This window comes from Trachinotus anak, unplaced genomic scaffold (genome assembly GCF_046630095.1).
Source record: "Trachinotus anak isolate AG129_WGS33_773 ecotype Australia unplaced genomic scaffold, CSIRO_AGI_Tana_v1 ptg000020l, whole genome shotgun sequence".
Lineage (NCBI taxonomy): Eukaryota > Metazoa > Chordata > Actinopteri > Carangiformes > Carangidae > Trachinotus > Trachinotus anak.
Window position 1 is genome coordinate 7,390,312 of NW_027273871.1, and position 23,107 is coordinate 7,413,418.

Below are 23,107 nucleotides of genomic sequence, written 5' to 3' on the forward strand. Positions count from 1 at the left end.
CATAAATACCACAGCAGCTAGAGGTTTTTGAATGTAAACACTTGTCATTTTAGGAAACTTGATGAATCAGCTTATTGTGTTGATGATGTCTAGGCCACACACAGAAGGAGAGGGAGGTATGGGGTGTTGGAGGGTCCCTCATTTTGCCATGAGATCTCTTAATGGGTAAATCCAGCCCTTTTATTCAGTGCTCTGAGTGATCTATTATGATAAAGGACAATTCAATTTATTATCATATATGTCAAAGACAGTGTCAAATCCTCCCTTTTGAGAAGATTGAACTAGCAAAAGTTGGCATTTTTTGCTTAAAACTTGACTAAAGTTATTAATCTGTTATCAAAATAGTTGCTTGTTTAATTTTATGTCGATCGATTAATTGATTAATCGTTGCAGGTTTGGTTAAAAATAGACCTGAATGGGTTGGAAGCCGCATTTCCACACGAGATGCGAGAGTTTACGAGCAGCACTTGAACGCAGCATTTTTTCCTCTTGCGCGTCTCGAAACGAAAACAAGCAGAAAGCGCTCGGTCACATGAAGTGCGTCCAGGGGAGCAGCGCCAAGGAGGAAGCGGCTGTCAGTCCCAACGCTGTCGGTGTCCGGGAAGCTGTGACCCCCACCTCCGCCCTCAGGTTCCCCCCCCGGTTCCAGTCGCCGATCGGTGCGCTCCACATATGGTTCTCCTCCGGCACATCTCCATTGCCCTGACCGCCGCCGTGGCAGCCCTGGGCTCCGCGCTCTTCATCGCCCTGAACTACTTCTACAAGAGGCGGATATGGTCCCCGCAGGCGGAATACTGCACGATCAAGGAGGTGGGACGGCATGTTTCTGAGTGACCCCCCCTCCCTTTTTGATTTTGTGTGGTTTCATACTCAGGTGTTTAACTTGGAGGGGAAGGTGGTTGGGAGGCTGTCATTGCATCTGACTGACTGAGTGACTGCAGAATTCTGATGACTGTAACTGAGGTGACAGTGATGAAGATGATGAAGATGTCATGATGCTTGCTAAATGATGAGAGTGGCAAAGGTGGTGAGGAAGATGAGTCTGAAGATGCTGAAGCTGGTCACATTTCAAAATAAGAAAATGTGAATGGAGAGAATGATGAGGATGATGATGATGAAGAGGAGAATGGTGGTGCTGCTGATGAATAATTGGCGTGCTGAGGATGATGATGATGATGATGATGAGTGCTTTAACTATTTAATAATTATGATGAAGGTAGCACTGATTAAAGAAATGTAAATAGTGAAAATGATGATAATGATGATGATGATGATGATAAATAGATGATTGCAGTGGTGGTGAGGATGATGATGAAGATGCTTTTAAATTACAGTGGAGATGATGATGATGATGATGATGATCATAGTGAAATGACATGATGTTGATGATGAAGAGGTTGATGGCAGTGGGTATGAAGAGGATGAAGATGATGGTGATGATGGTTTTGATGATGTCACTGATTACAGGGACATGATAAGCAGATGACAGTGGTGATGAAGGTGGAAATATAAAAAATGCCTGTGGTAGTTGTGATGATGATGATGGTGGTGGTATTGAGTCGCGATGATGAAGATGACAGTGAGGATCTTGACAGTGTTTGAGGGGATGACGGGGGGTGTGGCACCTGATGGTTTTGATGACGCCTGTTTTGGTTCAGTCCATGTGTTTATTATTTTAAACATGACCAGATACGCCTGCCGCCGTACAGGCGCCGTTTCAGGAGACACTGCTATTGGTCGAGGGTTGAAAAAACGACCTGTGTGGTGGTTCAGGTTGGAGACTGGTTGAAAACCATTTTCTGTTGTGGGATCACAAAGACAACAGGAAGTAAACACCTGATCCTGGTCTCTGATAATTCTCCGCCATGTTTGCATCTGTGTCGTCAGCTCAACTTACATGAACTCATTTGGCAGAGCTGCAGTGCAGTAGGAGACCTCGGCGTAAGGACCACGCACTAAATCTGTTCAAGAAGATCAGGTAAAGCAATGCAGAGAGTGTTCGATAGGCATGTTGGGGTTAGAGGTGAGTGCTGCTCTGACAGACTTCGGGAGCTGGTTCCACCACCAGGGACCCACAGACCAGAACAGACTGGACTGAGACGGTGGAGGAGAAGGAGCATCAGGCTGAATGATTGAGTTCAGGTAGATGGCGCAGACCCAGAAGTCACTCTGCATGCAGCATTACCACCATGCTGTAGCCAGTGGGGATCAATAAGCAGTTAAACAGTTGTTGGTCTGTACAGAAGAGAAATATGTAACAGTGATCAACACACAGAAATCAAAGGAAAGTCTGATGTCAGTGATGCAGATCATAAACTGTCCCTCAGCTCATGTTGTCCAGAGGAAGCTAAAATCAGCTGAGTGTTTCAGCCAGAAATCAGACTGTGTTCATCCTCAGCTGCTGAGGTAAAGAGGTGAGTTGCTGCATTGTGCAGGAATATTATAATTAACACCAGGACCAGGCTTCTGCCTGACTAAACAGTTAATTGACTCTAGTTGCTGCTGTTGTGAAGAGACAGAAAAAGAAGATGAAGATGATGATGATGGTGGTGATGTGTGTTTCCGGTGGACTCCTGCAGTCGGGCACAGAGACAGACAGAAGGGAAGCAGCTGTGTGACTTGATGAATGATTCTTGAATGAAGCTCTACAGCTGCAGACTGAATCTCTTAATAAAATCTATTTGCATGTCTCTAATCTTGTTTCCTGGATTCAATCAGCAGCAGCTTCTAATGGGCTTAGCCTGCCTTATCTGGCTCAGTCTGTCTTTGGAGGATAATGTTGTCAGTGTCTGCCAGCAGCTTGCTGCAGAGGGGACTTAAATGTTTTCATCCTTAGAGCCAAATTGTACCAAGATGCACTGTAAGTACCAACATGCATTGTAATCGTGTCTCCGGCTTTGGAAAAGCAGGAGAGTTGACTAACAGCGTTGTTTTCGACCTCAGGGAGTTTCAGTGGGTGGGAGGGCTGCAAATGCTCATTTGCACAGTGACAAACAATCACAGCAGAAGAAGATTCAGCTGCTGAGACAAACAGACACGAATGACTGTGTCTTCAGTTTCTGGGTCCATTCAGATGTTTGGTCTAACTTTGTAATTTCTGCAAATACATGCACAAATGTAGACGATGTGGCTTTGCAAGAGCCGCTGCATTAGAGAATCCTCATGATGACGGCTGGTTTTAAGGCTCAGTGTCTGAATACAGGCTGTGTGCATTTCTCTGTGGACTGAGGCTTTGATACTTTCACAGTATTAATATAGAACCTAGACCTGCTTTAGAATCACAAACACATGGACATCTGCCTTTAGACTGTGTGGACCTTTGAGACAAAGCCACTGGTTTTACCCTCGGTAGTTACAGCATTGATTATGGTCACAAGTGTTTGTGCAGAACATTATGATGTCACAGTGGCGCTGACCTTTGACCTTGGATATAAACTGCCATTAGTACTCATTAGTACTCTAAAGAGGCGCTGTGCGGTCAAAACAAACTAGTTTGTGTAATGTTTGGTTTCAGCCACTTCTGAAGGCAGAAGTGTTTTGTTGTCAGGCTGAGTGGTCATAGATGGTGATTGTTTCAAATGACACACACTTTCACACAAAACACACACACAATATCACACAACTGTGACATCAGAAAGGTGTGAGGCTGAAGAATAAAGGCACAAATAAAAACAAATAATAACCAGTAATAGAAGTAATGAATTCTCAGTGAACAAACCCGCAGATATCACACGTCCGAAAAGAAGGAAGTTGATACTTTTAACTTCCTGCTTCCTGTGTAATACTATTTCTCCGGTGATCAATAACAACAAATACAAAAATTGCAGCGTCCACCACGAGTGTCACAGTCATGAGAGCATCAACGCCCCCCCTCGTCCCTGTCCCCTTGATTTATACGAATTATTTCTTTGAGTTCTTCATTTAACCCGTTCCACAGATTCACCCCAAAATTTGAATTACACAGATTTGTTAGATTGGTTCGTTGACAGTGTTTTTTAAAATGAAATGACCTGTTCCCTCTCTGTCTGAGAACAGTTTGTCCATGTTGCCAGGAACTAGATTCTTTCTTGTCGTCGACCATGTGCCAAGGCAACCTGCCATGTTAAGTTTCATGAACTTCATCCCCTGTGATTGTCAGTGTGTTTACAATATCCAACCTTGTTCACCGTCATCACGGCTCTTTTTTGTAGTACACAGAGTGATTGTTTCTTTTGTAAATGTTTCCCGACCATCAAACTCTGGGGCTGAAAAATGAAGCCAACACAAAGACTGTTCAGGTCTCTAGAGCTAATTTCCTCCTTCATGACAACTGTACCAGCTGAATTTTATAGGACTCACTTGTGTACATTTTATTAAGGACCAAAGTTATGATAACTGAGGGCGTGGCCTCTTTGAGTGACAGGTGAGTGAGGGTGTATGCTTGATATAAACTGGCATACAAGACGCAAAATGACAAACAGCAATTAGCAGGTATCAGTGTATGCACTCACTAAAGCTGTCTTGTTAGCTTAGCTCATTAGCAGATGAATTAGCCTAAGGTTAGCTATCCTGTAAGATGCCCAGCTGCGCTAACGATGCTAACGGGAATCCCCGTACCTCGACACACTAATTCAAAGATGGCAACACAAGTGAACAATACAGAACCTACAATACTTTGTTAATGTATTCATCATTTTGTAAAATGGAAGGAATTCATTTTCTGCCATATTGTCTGTAATTAGTGATCAGTAATGCTGAAGTCCTGCTCTGTCACTGCAGCTGAATGCAACAGGTTCACACTCGCTGTCTGTTGTTTGAATGAAGAAGAGGCAGATGTGATAGAGAGAGAGAGAGAAGTCACAGCGTTTAATCACATTAGAACTCCTGAACACCAGGGGCTGATGGTATGTGACAGTATTAGAGGTTCACAGTTTCCTACACTTCTCTCCTTCTGTAATAAACTACCATAAGCAGTGCTTCCATGTGATGAAGCCCTTGTGTTGCCGAGCGTCTGCCTCGCTGGAGTGTCCTTGAGCAATCCCTCCCTGTCAGATCCAGCAGTGCAGATCCTGCAGCTGAGCTGAGCTTTTTTTCTTCCTCCCTGTGGAGTAGAAAAACAGTAGAAATCAATACAGTATCACTGAGTTTATGGGAAACGTCTGAACTGACAGGAGTGACTTTGAAACCTAAAAGAAAAAGTCTGTGAAGATTTGAGCCAACAAATGGAGCAGGAGGTAAACGGCTCCATTTGTTTATCAAAAGGAATAATCAGCGTGGAAGGTTTCCTTAGGTTGAAAAGCTTCTTCTCCTTTGTAATTCTGGGGCCAGACGAGCTCCAATCAGACGAGAGGAGCAGAGAGCAAGCATTGTGTGCAAGAATTGATCACTTTGCAAAAAAATCCATGCTGATAAAGCTGCAGGAAGCAGCAGCGCGGGCTCTGCAGCCTCAGCAGCCTCAGCAGGCTCAGCGGCTACGACGAGGCTTCAGCACTCTCAGGGGTTTGAGGTTTGTCTCCCAGTGAGCTGCATGAGCCAGAAATACACAGAGCTGTCAAAGCAACCGACTTTATCTGCTGCTGCCTTCTCCCAGCAACACCAGCCAGCGATTACTGCGAGAAACACATCTGACAAAATTTAATTCATCACCAAAAGATCTTGACTTCAAGATCGGTGGTGGAGGGGCTGTGGTGGAGTTCTATCTGTCGAGGGATCAAATTAGAGCCTGATTATGAAGGTGCAATTATGAAAATAAAATAGACTCATCTTTCAGGCTCGATCATCCATCAACAAAGTGAAGTTGAGTGTGAGTTGAGTTTTTAATAAAGAAGCTAAAACCGATGCATCTCAGCTCTAAAAGGGCTGATATGAATTGCTAATTGACTTTGCTCGTCTGCACACGGCATGAATAAAGACTAACCTTGTGTGACTTTTAGAAGGGAGATGACTGACGTGCGCAGGACCTCAGAGGAACCATGGCTTCCCGGTGCCTCCTGGGTGCAGAGAGAGCACTGAGGTTTTGAATCCGCCTGCTAACCTTTACCGACTGTCAATCTTTCTACAGATACATGGAGCTCAGCAAAGAACAAGCACTCTCCGTCTCTGCAGGTTCCCTCAAATCTGACTTAAAGCTACAGTAACAAAGAGCAGGGTCATCATGATGCTGCTCTGTGATGTGTTTAATTAAAGTGTAATATCAGGAGTTTTACCTCTAGAGGTTTGCAAACGCTGACTCATATTCCTGAACATTATGACGTGTCTTCCACACACTCAGGGTCAAGGTCCTGACATACTGATGATCCAGTCTGCAGGCCTGACAGTAATGAAGTTCATACTTAATGCTTGTTAATTTGAGAAAAGCAGCAGCATTTTGTTCAGTACAACTAAAGCTGCAACAAATGATTGTCTCAATTAAAGCTCCACAGTCTAAAGGTAGATGTCCATGTGTTTGTGATTATAAAGCAGGTCTAGGTTCTATATTAATACTGTGAAAGTATCAAAGCCTCAGTCCACAGAGAAATGCACACAGCCTGTATTCAGAAACTGAGCCTTAAAACCAGCCGTCAGGACTTCTGGAACTTTGTGATGTCACAACAAAGCAGTCACCACTCTCAGGCCCGCCCCATCCCCGCCCACCTAGATCCAACCTTATAGGTTTGTCTGAGTGTTTACCTGAAATCTGCTATATCTTTATTAGATCACTCAGATAACAGTCAGTCAATTAGAAGAGAGGCTTAAAGCTAAATATAAACTCTTCATACCTATTTATTTTGAAAGAGCAGTGGCAAATGAGGAAGCTCCAACACTCAGCAGACCGACCAATGGTGTAACTTGATCATTTAACTAACTAACAATTGGTCAAAAACCCAAAGATGTTCAATTTGCAATTATATAAAATAGAGAAAAGTAGCATGTTGCATTTTGCCGCAGCCATGGTTTCAACATCTGGTGGAAAGACTGAATGAGATGGTGAAAAAGTCAAATATGGATGTAATGTTTGGTGTCCACATACTTTTAACCATGTAGTGAAGCTGAAAATGAGCTGTGGTGTAGCTGTAGGTTATACTGGAGGACCTGGAGACCCCCGGCATGGCTGTATGCAGCAATACACATTACACTGTGTTCATATTCAGATTTAGTTGGATATGTGTAAACTGCACCGTAGCATACACTGTTAAATAAATTCAATTTGTAAACCTAAGGCAAACCACCCGCTCTTCCGTACCCTCACTCCTAGTAAATAACTTCCTTCACTGCTGAATCAATTATGTGTGTTTCATTTTTGCCTCACGTCTACATTTCTGAACGTCTCTGTTCTCTGCCTGCAGGAGGAGGAAGAGCGAGGGAAGCGACAGGTCCTGGTCCTCGGTCTGGACGGGGCCGGAAAGAGCAGCATGTTGCAGGGTCTGACCCCCGGGGAGCCGGCGGCCAGAAGGGGCCGTTGCCGACCCACCCGCGGCTTCAACTTCATGAGCCTGAACGCCCCCGCCTGTCAGCTGGACTTCCTGGAGAGTAAGACTGCTTTCATCCCTCAAAATCAGTCTTGTGTTTTATTAAACAGCTTAAAGTGGGGGAATGGAGAGAGCTTTCACCTCTCTGTTCAGTACAGTCGGCCATTTGTTTCATTAAAAACGTGACAACAACTCCACAGACATGTCTGCAAAATCTGGAAAATCTGATTCTCCCTCAGGATGATTTTAAAAGACAGAAGAGCAGATTGTGGGAAGTGAGTCCGAGTCAGTGACTGAAAATGGCCTTTTCTCAGTGTTAGCAACTATGATATAAACAAGTATATATAGAGTAGTTAGCGTGCTAATATTAAAGGTCCCATATTTTAAACTTTAACAGTGAAGTGTTGATATCCATAAGAAGATATATTTTAGGGTTTAAGTACAAAGAACCATCTCAGTGTAGTTTTACATCTCCTCTCTGAGGCTTCTCTCTGGAACTCTAGTAACAGCAGGTCAGTCAGCCAATCAGAGGAGAGGATCTGAGCCTCTCCTCTGATTGGCTGACTATAGCTGAATATAGCAGATTTCAGGTAAACGCTCAGAGAAACTAAATCCTGCAAAGTTGGATGGTAGGTCCAGGTGGCTTGGGGCGTGGCTGAAGGCAGTGACTGCTTTGTTGTGACATCATAAAGTTACAGAAGTCCTGAAGGCTCGTTTTAAGGCTCAGTTTCTGAATACAGGCTGTGTGCCCCTTCTCATTTTATACAATATGGGACCTTTAACATTCAAACCTACTCACAGTTATGTTTGCATACTAACATTTAGAAAGCATTTAGCACATTAGCTTTTTGACTTGTTTTGTTTGTTTTTGTTTTGCTTATGTATGTACACATTGTATTACACATTAACATATGGGTCATACTGAAAATGAGGGCACATCATTTACATAAGTACAAACATTTTTTCATACATTTTTTCTTAATTCTTTTTTCAATGGTTTTTATGTGACTAATTGATTCACATATATTCTGTAGTCTGTAATTACATGGCTTAAAGAGGACACACCACTCTTTATTTTACACAAGTGCTTTTTCTATTTATTACTATTTCTTTCATAAATCTGTTTTTTTTCCAATAGCTTTCATGTGACGAGTGGTTCACAGTATATTCTGAAATATATAATCACATGGCCCAGAGGACACACCACTCTTTATTCTACATTAGTCCTTTGTCTATTTATTAATATTTCTTACGTAAGTATGATTTTGTTTTTTCAATGGCTTTCATATGACTGAGTGGTTCATTGTATTTTCACATGGCATTAGCATTGTTAGCACAGCTGGGTGTCTGGGCGGCTTACTCGAAAGCTAACCCAAGGCTAATTCGTTCAAATATTTTATGTATTTCTTTGATAGGTGAGTTTTGTATTTGCAAAACAAAATGCATTAGTTTGTTAATGGTGTTTCACCTTTGCAAACCAGTCAGTGAATTCTAGGGCATTTGCAAAAAATGTTTTGTTTGTTAAGATTTGGCATGAAATTAGCTCCATAGGCAAAATGTGGACCCTGGTAAATCTGAACCGAGCCTGGGGAGTAGTGCTGAACTCGGTTGCTTACATTCCACCACTGCTGATCTCCTCAACTCACACAACTACTAATGTGAAGCAAACAAGCAAACACTGTCTAACAAATGATACTGAGGAAGTGGAGGAAGAAGCACGTCCAGAGGGAGATGATGAAACAAACATAATGTCATTTTACTGCAGCACCACAATATTACCAAGATATAAAAATACCAGTAAGAAGTGCATTGAAAAAATTAGAACAGTGTATTTAAAGCACTACTGGGGCTGACAGGAATTTGAACAATAGTTTTCTGTCATGGATTCAAAGTTTTGGACAAGTGGAAAAGTTGAAACTGTCGGTGGCTGTAGAAGAAAAGTTAAAGTTCGGCCCCTGGGGACCATGAAAATCTATCAAATAGCCGTTGACATATTTCTATCTGGACCAAAATGTTGGGCTGTCATTGCCATCCAGACCCACACTAAAAATCTGAAGTGGACATGAAGGACGAGTGAGTCTGCTGCTCACAGTCTGGCTGTTGTTCAGAACTTGATCCAGATTTCGTTTTTTTTTTCCATTTCTTCCCTGAAAGCTGCTGCATCCATCACTGCCAACACAGCAGCACTCGCTGTATCATCCTCATTTGTTCAGTGACTGAGGGGAAACCTCCAGCAGCTTCTGTTCAGTATCAAGGTATAATGGAAGTGAACACCTAAAGCTGCTACAACCTTAGAAACTGTGACTGTGACCTCAGACGAACCAATCAAACCCTGCAGGTCTAACTCTGAGAGGCAGACAGGTCCAGTTAGATTGTGGTGTATTTACAAGTACATAAATCCTAATTAGCATTCCACTGGAAGCTGCAGCGCTGCACTAAAAATAGCATAAATGACTTTGCTCTTCATTCAACCAGTCTGAGTGTGAGGCGCTGAACTGCAGTCGGGCTCAGAACGAGTTTCTGCGGATGTGTTCGGAGGAACGCGTCGTGTCCAGTGGCTGATTCATTCATGATCTGAACACAGAGATCGTTGGACTCTTTGTCACAGTGACATTGATGCAGAGGCGTGTTGACAGCTTAGTGCAGACTTACACACGTCAGAAGCTGTAGAGTGCACAGGGAATGACAAGTTTCTCTTTATGAAGTCCACTGGGAAAATCCAGCTAAAAGCCTGTTAACTCAACATGGAAAGACACAGATCAGATCTGTTAGAGAAGTGCTGTTAGCCTTTTGAGTTTGTGCTAAAGGGAAGTGCAACTCAGAATCAGGAGGAAGTTTCTAATATTATGTACAAACTGTGCAAACTGTGGTTCCCAGCTTTCCTCTGTGGTAAACATGCTTGTGTCAATACATTCTGTTCTAGTGGCATTAAAAGAAACAGACGTGTGTGTTCATTGTTTTCAGTTTCTCTTGACTTTACTATAAGGAGCAGTTCAGTTTCAGCCTATGTGAAAAAAATAAAAAGCGAGCCCACAGGTCGTCTGTCAGCGGGTTATTATGACTCATAGTCAGGTTCTGTTGCTAGGCGACATCTAGTGGTCGTAGTGATGACGACAGGAGCAAAGGGAAAAGTGCGGTGACGTAGTTTATAGAGCGACAAAGTCCACGTCAGGAGGAGGTTGGGGTGGATGGATGAATGTGACCCAGGAGAGCGGTGTTCGATTCCCATGTGACAGGAGCAGCTTATGTTGTTTCTAATCTGTTCGTTGTTATTGTTGTAACCATGACAACAAAGATCGTCTAATGTTGAGGAAGTACTGATTTTAACCCAAATTACCATCTTTTCCTAAACCTAACCAAGACATGACTGTTATTATAGTAACCATGGCGACAAAGGTAGGTACGCAGATCTAGGTACAGTCTGCATGTTTATTATTGTAACTATGACAACCAGGGTTCGGTACACCTGCCACCGTAGGGGAGCTTTTTCAGAACACACTGCTCTGGGTCATACCAGAGGATTGACGGTTGATCAGGTTGGAGGACTGGTTGGAGGACTGGTTAGTGGACTGGTTGGAGGACTGGTTGGAGGACTGGTTGGTTTCCTGCTAGGAGACACTGAACACCTTAGTTTAGAGTGAAGAGGATCCTCTTGATATCGACGGCTCCGAAACTCTTCTGGTAACAGAAAGTGGAGAAAAATGCAAATTAGCTGCTGATTATACACCAGACTCCATGTATAAAAACATGAATTTATTAGACCACCGTCATTAGAGAGTGCTGGGTGCAGCTGCAAGTTGCAACCAGTATTTTTAGAATATGATTTCCACATTTTTTAGCTCCCTTTTCTTTGGAATATTCAATCTTAACATCGGTAAATGGAATTTTTTCTTCTTTTTGAAAAATAACAAACCCTAAGTTTCCATTTGAGCAGTTAAAATTGAAGAATTTAAAGCACATCAATATTTTGTACTAATGAAACAGTGAAATGATGAATCAAACTGCAGCTTTAGTACTGTCAATGTCAAATCTGAAAATGTCTCAAATTGTTCAGATGACTCATTATTTTACAGTAGGTGTTTGTGGAGCTGCTGCAGCACCATCTCCAGCTGTGAGAAGTTTTGTAGGCATTCTGGCCTTTTAAAGCACAACTTCACTTTGTAATTTTCACTGTTTCACAGATTTAAATCCAGTATTTCCTGTGGGAAAAGAGGCGTGAGGATGCTGTCTTGACCTACCACCCCGACTGTCAGTATTCCTGTCTCAGCCCTGTTTGTTTTGGCCTCTGTCTCCAGCCAACTCTCCATCTGCCCTCCACATGTCCTCACACTTCCTGACTCCCTGTCCCCCTCACTGGACTGCCAGACCCACCTTTTCGCGTGTCTCTTATTACCAGTCACCTCAGCTTCCCTGCCCACTTACACACCTGTTCCTCGTTACCCTCAGCTGCTCCTTGGTATTTCTGCCTGGTGCTTTTGTCTCTCTTTATTTCCCTATGTGTCTGCTACCTGGGTGCAGTTACCTGTTGTCTTAACCTACCTGCCTCCTTATCCATCCTTGTGTCTGTAAGCCTGGCCCTCTTCATTTTACCTCTTAAAGTCCCTTCACTGCACCTGCCTACGACACTGCTATCACCAGTGTTTGGAGAGAGCACGTGGTTCAGGGCAGACTGCACCATACAGCGACTCAGTATTGGAAAGTGACAAAGTGACCGACCAGGGCTAGCAGGTTAGCATGCTAACTTCAGTAGAAGAAAAGAAGTGACAGAAACAAGAGTTAACATTGATGTTGCTTTCTGCTTCTGGAGCCACACAACCTTAAAGCCACAGTCATGCTCCCCTGCAGACACCATGGATGCACAGTTGTTGTTGTTATACTTCTCAGCAGCTGTGGCTTGTGAGAGCGCAGCCACAACCTCCTGCAGGGAAAAGGACAGTGAGACCTCCATCATCAGTGAGGACGACTCCGTGCAATATATACACATCCGCGTCATTCACACCCGTATGACTCAGTGTCTGCTGTGTGTGCAAATGTGGGTGTGTATCTAATAAGGTGGCCTGTGGAGCAGCAGGACGAGGGTCCCGCTGAGATCCCTCTGACTACAGAAACACAAGCTGCTCCTGCCGCCCGGCGTCAGGTCCGCCCTCTCTACCTCGTCACGTAAACAGGTATTTATTACTGCCACATCACATCAGCTGAAGGTATATCACTGCCCTGTTTCCTAGCAACATTCTCCATTAAGTCGGGCACCAATGAATTCCTGCTGCAGCGTGCTGAATTCAGAGGCGGTGAGGACCTGAAGTCACACCCGCCGGCGTGTGAGCCAGCATTCGGCTGCCGAGCCCTGCTGGTCATTTTAATGCACGTCTGTTCTTGGGCAGAGGAGGAATCATGGATGTTACTGTGAAACTTTCCCTCCACTGAAGCTGGTGACCCAATATTTTAACAAATGTGTCCTGTGAGTGTGTCGCACCGGACCATACGATGGCATTTTCTATCACAGTGAATCAGTCAACCTTCGGTCCACAGAGCTGGACTGATAATGATCTGTGTAAACACCGTCGTCCAACACCCACCTGCTCCGAGCTCTGACTCCTCTGAGTTTTAAACATGGAGGCTGAAGTACTGGATGTTCATGTGTGACCAAACAAATCAATGAATCATGCACAGAGACAGTCATTTTTCCAAAAGGCCAAAATAAAAGTCCCCGATTAAAAGGGTGAATCAAACACACCCTCAACTTTAAGACAGTTCTGCCACAAATCTAAGAATAAAAATGCCTCAGAGCAAAAGAGAGGAAAAACAAACAGAGAAAAAAATGAGGAAAAGATTTAATTGGTTCTAAGAAAACAGAAAATACACCCGAATGTTGATGCAGTTCCTTGGACTATAAAGACTAACAGAGCAACGGAAGGAAAGAAAAAGTAAAAAAATAGCACAATCTTTTCTTTTCCTGAGTTACAGCATTGAACAATAGTCAGAAGTGTTTGCAGAACATTGTGATGTCACAGTGAAGTTGTGAATGAATTTATGAGTTATGGCCAAAAACCTATTTTGTGAGGTAACAGTGACTTTCACCTTTGACCTTTGACTACTAAAATCTAATCAGTTCATCCCTGAGTCCAAATGAATGTTTGTGCCAAATTTGAAGACGGTCCCTGAAGATGTTACTGAGATGATCATGTTCACGAGAATGGGACAGACTAATAACCCAAAAACATAACGCCTCCGGCCCTGACTGTCGCCGGGTAGAGACGGGAAGAGTTCAAAGAAGGCAAGAAAAAAATAGCCCAGAACAGATTGTTTTAAAAAAAGAAAACCCAAAAAAAGAAAAAGCAGCTGCTCAGTTATATTTTGCTCAGAGCCTCACTGACATATCATGACTGGAGGCAAGTAGATGGAAAAAATGAATCCGACCAATTTCCCCAGCAGGAGAAGGTGGAGATAAATAATGGCCGTGTCGTCTCAGCCTATTTCATCCCTGGGTGAAAACCAGATTAGTGATTTCTTTCAGTCCGACGCACATCTGAAATTAATCTGTGACCAATTTGTTTAAAGGTGGAATACCAGCAGTCTATAATTCAGCTTATTGCTGTGATTTATGTGAAAGCCTTCTGCTTCTACTGCAACAACAAGGAAAGTGACAGAAAACATCTGCTAACCGGTCGAAACGCCCTCGAGCGAGGCGACCAGTCAGGGCTGCGTGGCTGTTTTTCTGCAGATGACCTTGCAGCCACAGTTTCTTTGTGTAGATCGATAAAAGAACATTTCTTCAGATCCTGTGTGACTCTCAGTGCCTTGTTGTCTCTGCTGCTGTAAGCTTAAATAATAAAACTTACACTTAAACAGACCCCTCGGGGTGTTATAGTTAGATAACACGCCACTCCCTTCTTATCACAGCCTCATTTAATTGTGGGACCTCCAGTGAAAACAGACTTTTCTTATGATCATTAAAGATTTAGACTTTTCTCCAAAGAATATGTGATCAGAGCATTTGGAAAACCATATTTTTAGAGCTGCTTTTGTACTTTAAAGCATTTCCATCCTGTCAGCGTGGACTAAACACAAGTTAAAGCTCCATATTTTACTCTTCTTCTGTGTTTTATCTAAAGTGTTGATCTCCATCAGAAGATATATTTGTGGTTTTAAGAACCAGAAAACCATCTGAGTGTAGTTTTACATCTCCTCTCTCAGGCTTCTCTCTGGAGTTGTAGTAACAACAGGCCTGAACGCCCCCGCCTGTCAGCTGGACTTCCTGGAGAGTAAGACTCCTTTCATCCCTCAAAATCAGTCTTGTGTTTTATTAAACAGCTTAAAGTGGGGGAATGGAGAGAGCTTTCACCTCTCTGTTCAGTACAGTCGGCCATTTGTTTCATTAAAAACGTGACAACAACTCCACAGACATGTCTGCAAAATCTGGAAAATCTGATTCTCCCTCAGGATGATTTTAAAAGACAGAAGAGCAGATTGTGGGAAGTGAGTCCGAGTCAGTGACTGAAAATGGCCTTTTCTCAGTGTTAGCAACTATGATATAAACAAGTATATATAGAGTAGTTAGCGTGCTAATATTAAAGGTCCCATATTTTAAACTTTAACAGTGAAGTGTTGATATCCATAAGAAGATATATTTTAGGGTTTAAGTACAAAGAACCATCTCAGTGTAGTTTTACATCTCCTCTCTGAGGCTTCTCTCTGGAGCTCTAGTAACAACAGGTCAGTCAGCCAATCAGAGGAGAGGATCTGAGCCTCTCCTCTGATTGGCTAACTGCTTTCTGAGTGATCCAATAAAAATATAGCAGGTTTCAGGTGAAAACTCAGAGAAACCAAATACTGCAAGGTTGGATGGTGGGTCCAGGTGGGCGGGGCTTGTGGCATGGCTGACTGCTTTGTTGTGACATCACAAAGTTCCAGAAGTCCTGACGGCTGGTTTTAAGGCTCAGTTTCTGAATACAGGCTGTGTGCGTTTCTCTGTGGACTGAGGTTTTGATACTTTCACAGTATTAATATAGAACCTAGACCTAGACTTTATAATCACAAACACATGGACATCTACCTTTAGACTGGGTGGAGCTTTAAAATGTGTCTACTGCCCTTTACCAAATGGCCTAATTGGTCCTAACTTATTACAGTGAAGTTACATCCCTGAAGTACAAAAGAAAGAGTTGTCTTTAAACACCTGTTAAGTGACAGGTGTGTAAAAAGAATAAGCAGTAGTACAAAACAGGAAAAAAACTCCCACACACTGTCAGCACTTTATTAAGTAAATTTATAAGATACATTTAATTTCACCCTGAAATACCTGCTGAAGGCCGTTTGACCAATTAAAGTAGCTTTTTAATAAAATTTTCCGTCTGATTCTTTTTTTTTTTTGTATGTGTTCCCAAAGTCTTGAGACCCTGGGAACACATACATTATCTGTGATAAAACATGATAAGCTTCAGTCACATGATAACAAACTACAATCTGTTATGACATGACCAAAGTTTCATGTTTTGAATCCATTCACTGAAAAGAGTCGTTCGACACCTTTGAAAGTTTTGGAAAAAGCAAACCTTTAGTTTAGAATCTTTTATCACAGTTAAAATCCAAAGTAAGTGAAACATGGAGAAGGTGTGGGTGTTAAATATCAACAGAGTAACATCACTAAAATGCCAGATGGTTATGAACGTTTGTGTTCTCTCTGCTGCAGTCGGTGGAGGGGAGGACCTGCGACGCTACTGGTCCGACTACATGAGGAGGACTCACGTTCTGGTGTACGTGGTGGACTCCGCTGACAGGAGCCGCCTCCCTTTGGCGAAGGCTGAACTTCACCGGCTCCTGAGGGTGGGGCCTCACATGCCCGTGGTCATCCTGGGAAACAAGCAGGTAAAGCAAACGAGCTGTGATGTGATGAAACGTAAAGAGTATTTGAGATGTTTTGTCAGCCTTGTTGATGTTCGTCCACTCTGAGCCGCCACTTAATTGGAGGCTAATTTTAAAATCAGCACTGCATGAACACATGATGATGAATTAAATTCATCTTTGTATCATCATAAATGAATGGGAACCAGTGGCTGCCTTGAACAATAGAAAAATACATCTAAAGGCAACAATAACAGGAGTAAGAACAAAAACAGTGACTTTTTCTTCAAATTTAACACTAACCTAAAAGCCGTCACACTCTGGTGGACTGGTGTTCTGGTAAAAACCCTCCAGTTAAAATTATACTGAGGTCTAAACAATGAAAAAAACAAGTAAATATGGAAAAACAAGAGAAGACTTAATGGAGTGAACAGGTGCACGTCATTCCCTCCTCATGAATCCAGCAGAGATGATCCATCGCACTCCTGAAATAAACATTTCTACATTTCCTCCTCGGCTCGTATTTCTTCACTCTGCCTGGCACTTGTGAAATTATACATGACCCTTCGAGGGAAGCGGGGACATTCGTCACACGTGCTGTCAGAGCGCTGCAGCTTCCGTCCGCTCAGTGCTGTGGGTTTCTCTAATTATCAGCAAGGAAAGAATCTGAGATAAAACCTCACAGAGCAGGAGCAGTATGAGGGTAAATATTCAGTGTATCATGGTTAAACGTCCAAATCAAGAGGTGCTTTAAAACACCACAGGTGTGAAATGAACACACTTGTCTTTCCCTCCTGTCGTCTTGAAGATTAATAATAAAACTCCTACAGAGTCAGTCTTGTGCATTTTTAAACCTATTGCCTGTTTGTGTGAGCGTTTGTAATGCAGATTGTCTTTCAGGTTAAACTGATGAGTTTTGAAACGATAACATCAAAATGTTCAACACGAATGTAATATTTTACTGAAAGTGTGGGTTTGCTGATTTGCAAAAGACTCCTTGACATCTGGGTGAATGTTTGACTAAATCTAGTTGAATATTGAACATTTATTCAACGTCTGCATCATTGTTTTAGCAGCTTTTAAATGTCAACATGCAGTGAGGACATGCTTCACATTCATTTAGGTAATGTTAAATACAGACCTTCTGTTTGCGTGTGTGTTGAGGCTCCCAGCCAAACTATTGAGAATATTTTATATTGGTAACATAGGCTGCTGGTTGTCCTGCTGCACAGTGGGGAAGTGTATGTTTTTGCTGGAGTGGTTGAAGCGATAATAAATCAATGCACTAAAGAGCAGATGAGTGCTGAGGAAAGTACAGCTCTTCAGTTTGGAAAAAAAAAATATAATGGGTTCGTCCCCGGCCTGTTCCTCATCCCTCCACCAAGTTCGGTGCAAATTGGCTCAGTGCGTTTTGTGTAACCCTGTTGACAAACTGAAAACTGTCCTTCCCCTGATTCATGTTCCTCAAAGAATACCACTGGTTTTAATATTGATGGATGTATTATTACTGACCTAATGCACCTGAATGTAATATCAGGTATGCAGTTTTCAAGGCAGTGCTGTACTGTGCAACAATAATAAGATTAATTTAAACTCTCCAAGCTTATATATATATTTTTTTTCTTTCACTCTGAATGAATGTAAAGCAGTATATGGGATGATGGGATGGTGTATGTGTGGCAGGAAAACATCTTCATTCAACCTCGGTTGTCCTGGGCAAATGACGCAGGTAAAATAAAAGAAGCAGTGTCTTCAGAAGGAGGAGCTCTCTTTGACAGCGATACTCTCTCTCACCCACCACTACTTTGTTCTCTGCCTCGGCACTCGCTCTGTTTCAATAGTACAAAGGATGTTTCCAGCAGAACCTGTGTGTTGGAAAAGATGTGTTGCAAAGAAACGAGGCGGACATCTATAGACTCAAGCCTGGGTTGAATGGTTTGTGTAGGAGGCCGGCATTAACTTCACTGTCTTTGCATATGAGTTGTGATGAGAACTGAGACATCCACCGTTTGAGAATATGACATGTAGTTATTTGCAATGACACGTTGTAAAGTGTTACGTAAATTAATGGTAATTTTATTCTTACTTACAAAGACAAGTCAGCTTTATCAGGTACAATACATTTGTTGGTCTGAGGAGAAGGTCTTACCTTGATGGCCAGAGCTACCAGGACAACTTTACACAGTGATTTTCTATGGGGAGAAAAAGAATTAAGGCAGAGATAGGAATTATTTTATCTAACACCACCACTTGACATTTCTGTGGTGCTAGCGCCTCGTGCTCCTGTCGTACTGTACCACATGTTCTTGTGGTACCTGTATGATATTTTGAGACATTTACCACAGGATTGCACCTCAGGCTTTGTGGTATTGCACTATACATTTTGTAGTATTGTACCACGAGCCTATGCAGTAAATTCCTATAGTACTCAGATGCTTGTGTGGTATTTGAAGACGTTTATCACAGCGTTGTATCACACGTTAGTTGCCTTAGAAAATGCAGTTTGTAGTAAATCTACAGGTTCTGTGATATTACCACAGAATTTACTTCACCTGTGGTACTTTAAGGTCAGACGTGAATACCACAGGAACATTTTGTCACAGGAAACTTTTGTATGAATATCTCTTACCAAAATGTGGCTGCATGCAGCTAACCAAGCTACAGACTTGGATCTTTTGCCATTTTTTGCCAAAAACATGAGTGTTGAAAACATAATGAGGATATAGCTGACGTCTTTAAGTTTCAGTGGTCGTTATTTTACTTTAACAGACATTTATTTTAAACCTTTTTTTGAATGTTTGTGTACATTTTTGCACAAAAAGTAATTGCTGGAAGGTCAATACTGGCATACTTTATAATGAATACTGGTTATTGTCTTCAAAATGTGGATTTCTTGTCAAACTGAGTGTTATCTGGTTCTGCTCTTCACAGGATAAGCCCAATGCTGTCAGTGTGTCGGAGCTACATGAAGCCTTGTCTCTGGCCTCTGTGACTGAGGACAGGAAGCTGTTCCTCCTGGCTGCCCAGCTGGGTTCGGATGGAGCCCTGAGGAACTCCTGCCAGGGCCTGGACACCATCCAGGACCTCCTGCTCCAGCTCGTCTGATCTCAACTCTCCCCACAGGGAAGAAGAGGAGGGACGGAAACAAAAGGATAGCTTAGGGACATCCTCCTCCTCCTCCTCCACCTCCTTCTTTTCTTTATATAAGCTCTGGCTTATTTGAGGCAGAGGAGGAGGAGGAGGTGATGAAGGCCTCTGAGACTGAGGCAGAGGATTTCTTTTTTTTTTTTACTGAAGAGAAAAAGATTGAGAAGATGGCAAGATGGAGCGCAAAGCCTTCCTGTACCTCCTCCTTTTCCTCCCTGTTCTTTTCACAGTACGTCAGCTCTTCCTCCTCCTCCTCCTCTTCCTCCTCCTCCTCCAGTACACTTGTCCTCCAGCTCATCTCGTCACACTCCCTGGAGAGGAGGAGGTGCAGAGTGAGGAGGACGTGGACAGAGGGATGAGGGTTTATTCACAGATCTGTGACTCAGAACCACAAAGTTCACCTCCTGCCGATGACTCAGACTGTGAACTAGTCTTAACGTCAGCCTGCTACAGGTTTTTATTTAAGCATGTAGATTCTACTGTATATAAAATCTGAACTGAAATATGTCGTAGATACATATACACATTTTAGTTTGGTTTGCAGCAGAGCAGAACAGGCAACACTCAGCGTTGCCAGGTTGGAGGCCCTGGGGACTGAAGCTGCACCAGCTCTGTGAATTTAGTGACTGGGTTTAACAGATTCTCGCCGACCTCTACACCGAGGCTTTTCTGAGATCTAGGGGAATTTTGTGAGGGGATTTAAAGGGACCCCCTGACATTTGAAAAGGCAGCGTTATTTTCCCTCTCACAGCTCTCGTCAGGTTTCTACACTCCCGTGGTTTTCTTCACGCCAGCCTGAGAGCATTGCAAGAATCTGTCTGAAACCAGTTCCTCTCTGTGTTTAGTCTAAACAACACTACACAAATTACAGCCAACTACCAGCACTGGATCAATTCAGTCCAGATTGTGTTAATCATTGAACTTGAAGTGACGGCACATATCATTTATCATTTGGCACCGTGTGTTTCCTGCCAACACATATTGAGTCCTGCAGGAATGAGTCTTAAAACCTGGACATTAGTCTCATGTCATCACTTCCTGTTCCCTCGTCCTGAAGTGTTTCTGGTAGATGAGTGAAATCAGGTCTGTGTTTAACAGCAGCTCAACACATTTTCAGGTTTGATTCTCTGGCATCAGATCCGTCAGTGAATCCCTCAGTCCTGATTCTTGAAGCTTCTCCGGCTGTTAAAAAGGCCGGTTGCTAACAAGAGTCTAAATGAGACGACAGAGGTTGTCGGGGACGTTAAACGTCATCAGTCCAACATGAAAACCGATCTCCTCACCAGTCCACCTTTACAGCCTCGCTGTGTTTCTACAGACTGTCACTAACTCTGTCAGAGGAAAGGCTTCTGTAGAAGAGCTCAGAGCTGAATCAGACTACAGGCTGGAGGTTAGTGGTGGTGACGGTGAAGTCATGTGACCGTGGTTTATCTAAGATGTACGCAGCAAACATGTCCTGAAGCCCTATTTTTCTTTTCATCAATGAATCCCATGAAAAGACCAAAACCAACAATGCACGTCTCAACACTGTCTGACTTCTCCACCATGAAGGTGTACATGTTTAAATGCGGCTCACAAATATAAAAGAAAAAAAAGCTGGATAATGCTGGACACAAGTTTTTAGTCGTGCATTTTTGGGCACTATTTTCAGCGGTGGATTAATACACATTTAATGCTCTAGTGAGTATTTGGGGCAGCAGGATGTGTGTGTGTGGGACTGAGTCAAAATAAACTGCGTGTGTGTTCATAATAATGAAGCAACATGTCATCAGTGCGACAGTGTGACTCACTGATGAGTTTTTAATCGTTTTTTGGACGACAATGGAGCCACACAGATAATACTTGTTCATGGGATCAATTAATTGTTGGTGTTGGTCTTTATGTGCGACATGTTGACAATGACGCTATCACCAGCTTCATCCTTTAATGTTTTTGCTCATTATTGAGCCAGAAGAGACGTATTCAGCGAGGACGGGATCAGTCAGATTCATCACTCCATCTGTTTGTCTGATTTGAGCACAATTTGGATTTCACATAGAAACACACACACACACACACACACACACACACACACACACACACACACACACACACACACACACACACACACACACACACACACACTCCCAGTCCTCTTTGCTCCACAGTTGTGTAGAATGTACTTAGACAAGACGCAGTTAAAACACACACCCTTGAATGTATCAGTGCAGATGTGACTACTGAGTGTTTGACTTTAAAGCTACTTGTACAGATAAACTGCAGTTGGTTAGACTCATGATTATTTTAATGCTGTCTGTGTGCAGCCATGTCTGCTTATGACGCACAATCTCGTAATGAATGTGAAGTTTTATTCCTTTTGATGTCGTGTGGCTCTGCAGAAATGTTGTTCTCACAGCAAGCTCGCCTCCCGTGGACTGCTGTACGTACTCTGTTTTTATTGCCAGTGACTGCTTTGTTGTTTTCCTGTGTTGTGGAAATGGGAACTGTTAGATATGAATTCATGCATGTCATCATGTTTTTGTTGTTCTCTTTTAAAACTTGAGCTGCAATTTTGGATCAAGTCTTGATGTGTTTTTTTCTTAAAACGACAGAAAACCTTCTAATTTAATGTGAGAATCTCACTGAGAGATTTTGCACGAGACCAGAGTTCAACTGGAAAAATAAGACCTGCCAATAAACATAGTTGTGTACTTAACCTATGTACACAAACTTATCTCACAACACACAAAAAAAAAAACACAGGCAGATCTATAGAACGCCTCCCGCTTGGGAGCTTATTGCTCAGTGTTGAACAACATGTGGAGTCTGTCCCACTGTGTCTGCTGACTGAGCACGTCAATGCAAACACAAAGATAAAATCTATAGGCCTCCACGGCTGCTGGAACCGGTTTCGTCGGGCAAAGTACCAAAACTGGTCAAACAGGAAGTTTTCACGAGACAGCATGAAAACACACACCTCGTCGTGTTCATGTAAAGCTCAGATTAAAGATCAATGATGTTGTGAAACGTGACGTGAACAGAAAGGATTTTCACGTCTGACATTTAAAAATTCTGCGGTTTGAAAAAAGTCTTAGATTCCTCAGATCTGAAGTTGTGAGTTCAGAGATGCAAAGTGTTCACACTATAAAAACAGCATCGATGTTGAATTGTGAGGTTGTAGGAGTCCAGACTGAAGCCCTGAAGGGCACGTGCAGCTTTTATGTATGTTCGGACTGTATTTACTGTACTGTAGTTCCCAGTGCAAGAATATATCTACACCAAGAAACTACAAATTCATCATGACGGACATGTTAAGGCCTCACACGGCTGTAAAACTGATTGCACACAAAAATAAAAATGGCTGGATGGATAAAAATGGAAAAGACAAATTTGCTGTTCCAACATATTTTACCGCTGATGGAGAAAACATGTAAAACTCTTAAGTGCTGGAGGACTTGAAGCCTTCGGACTGACGTGAAATTTACTGCAAACAGTTGTGGTTTCCTGCTGACTGACCCTCTGATTGTTCCTGGACGGCCACCATGAGATTGATTTTCAGGTTTTGACTGAAATGTCTCAGCTTCTGGATGAATTGCCATGAAATTTAGTGCAATAACACAAACTTAAGTGACCAGGTTACAGTTGGTTTTGAGCAGATTTTGCTCTGATATCTTGGCCTTGTTTACAGGCAGCAGAGTTTCTAATCTGCTGGT

General features: G+C 42.7%; 1 protein-coding gene across 1 annotated transcript; it reads left to right on the forward strand.

The window, feature by feature from the left end:
- Positions 1–482: 482 nt before the first annotated feature.
- Positions 483–21,969, forward strand: arl10 (ADP-ribosylation factor-like 10). Its single transcript, XM_071506050.1, has 4 exons — positions 483–810; positions 7,305–7,488; positions 16,117–16,292; positions 19,200–21,969. Exons 1-4 carry the CDS (start codon positions 673–675, stop codon positions 19,371–19,373), a joined length of 672 nt encoding a protein of 223 aa, XP_071362151.1. The 5' UTR covers positions 483–672; the 3' UTR covers positions 19,374–21,969.
- Positions 21,970–23,107: the final 1,138 nt, after the last annotated feature.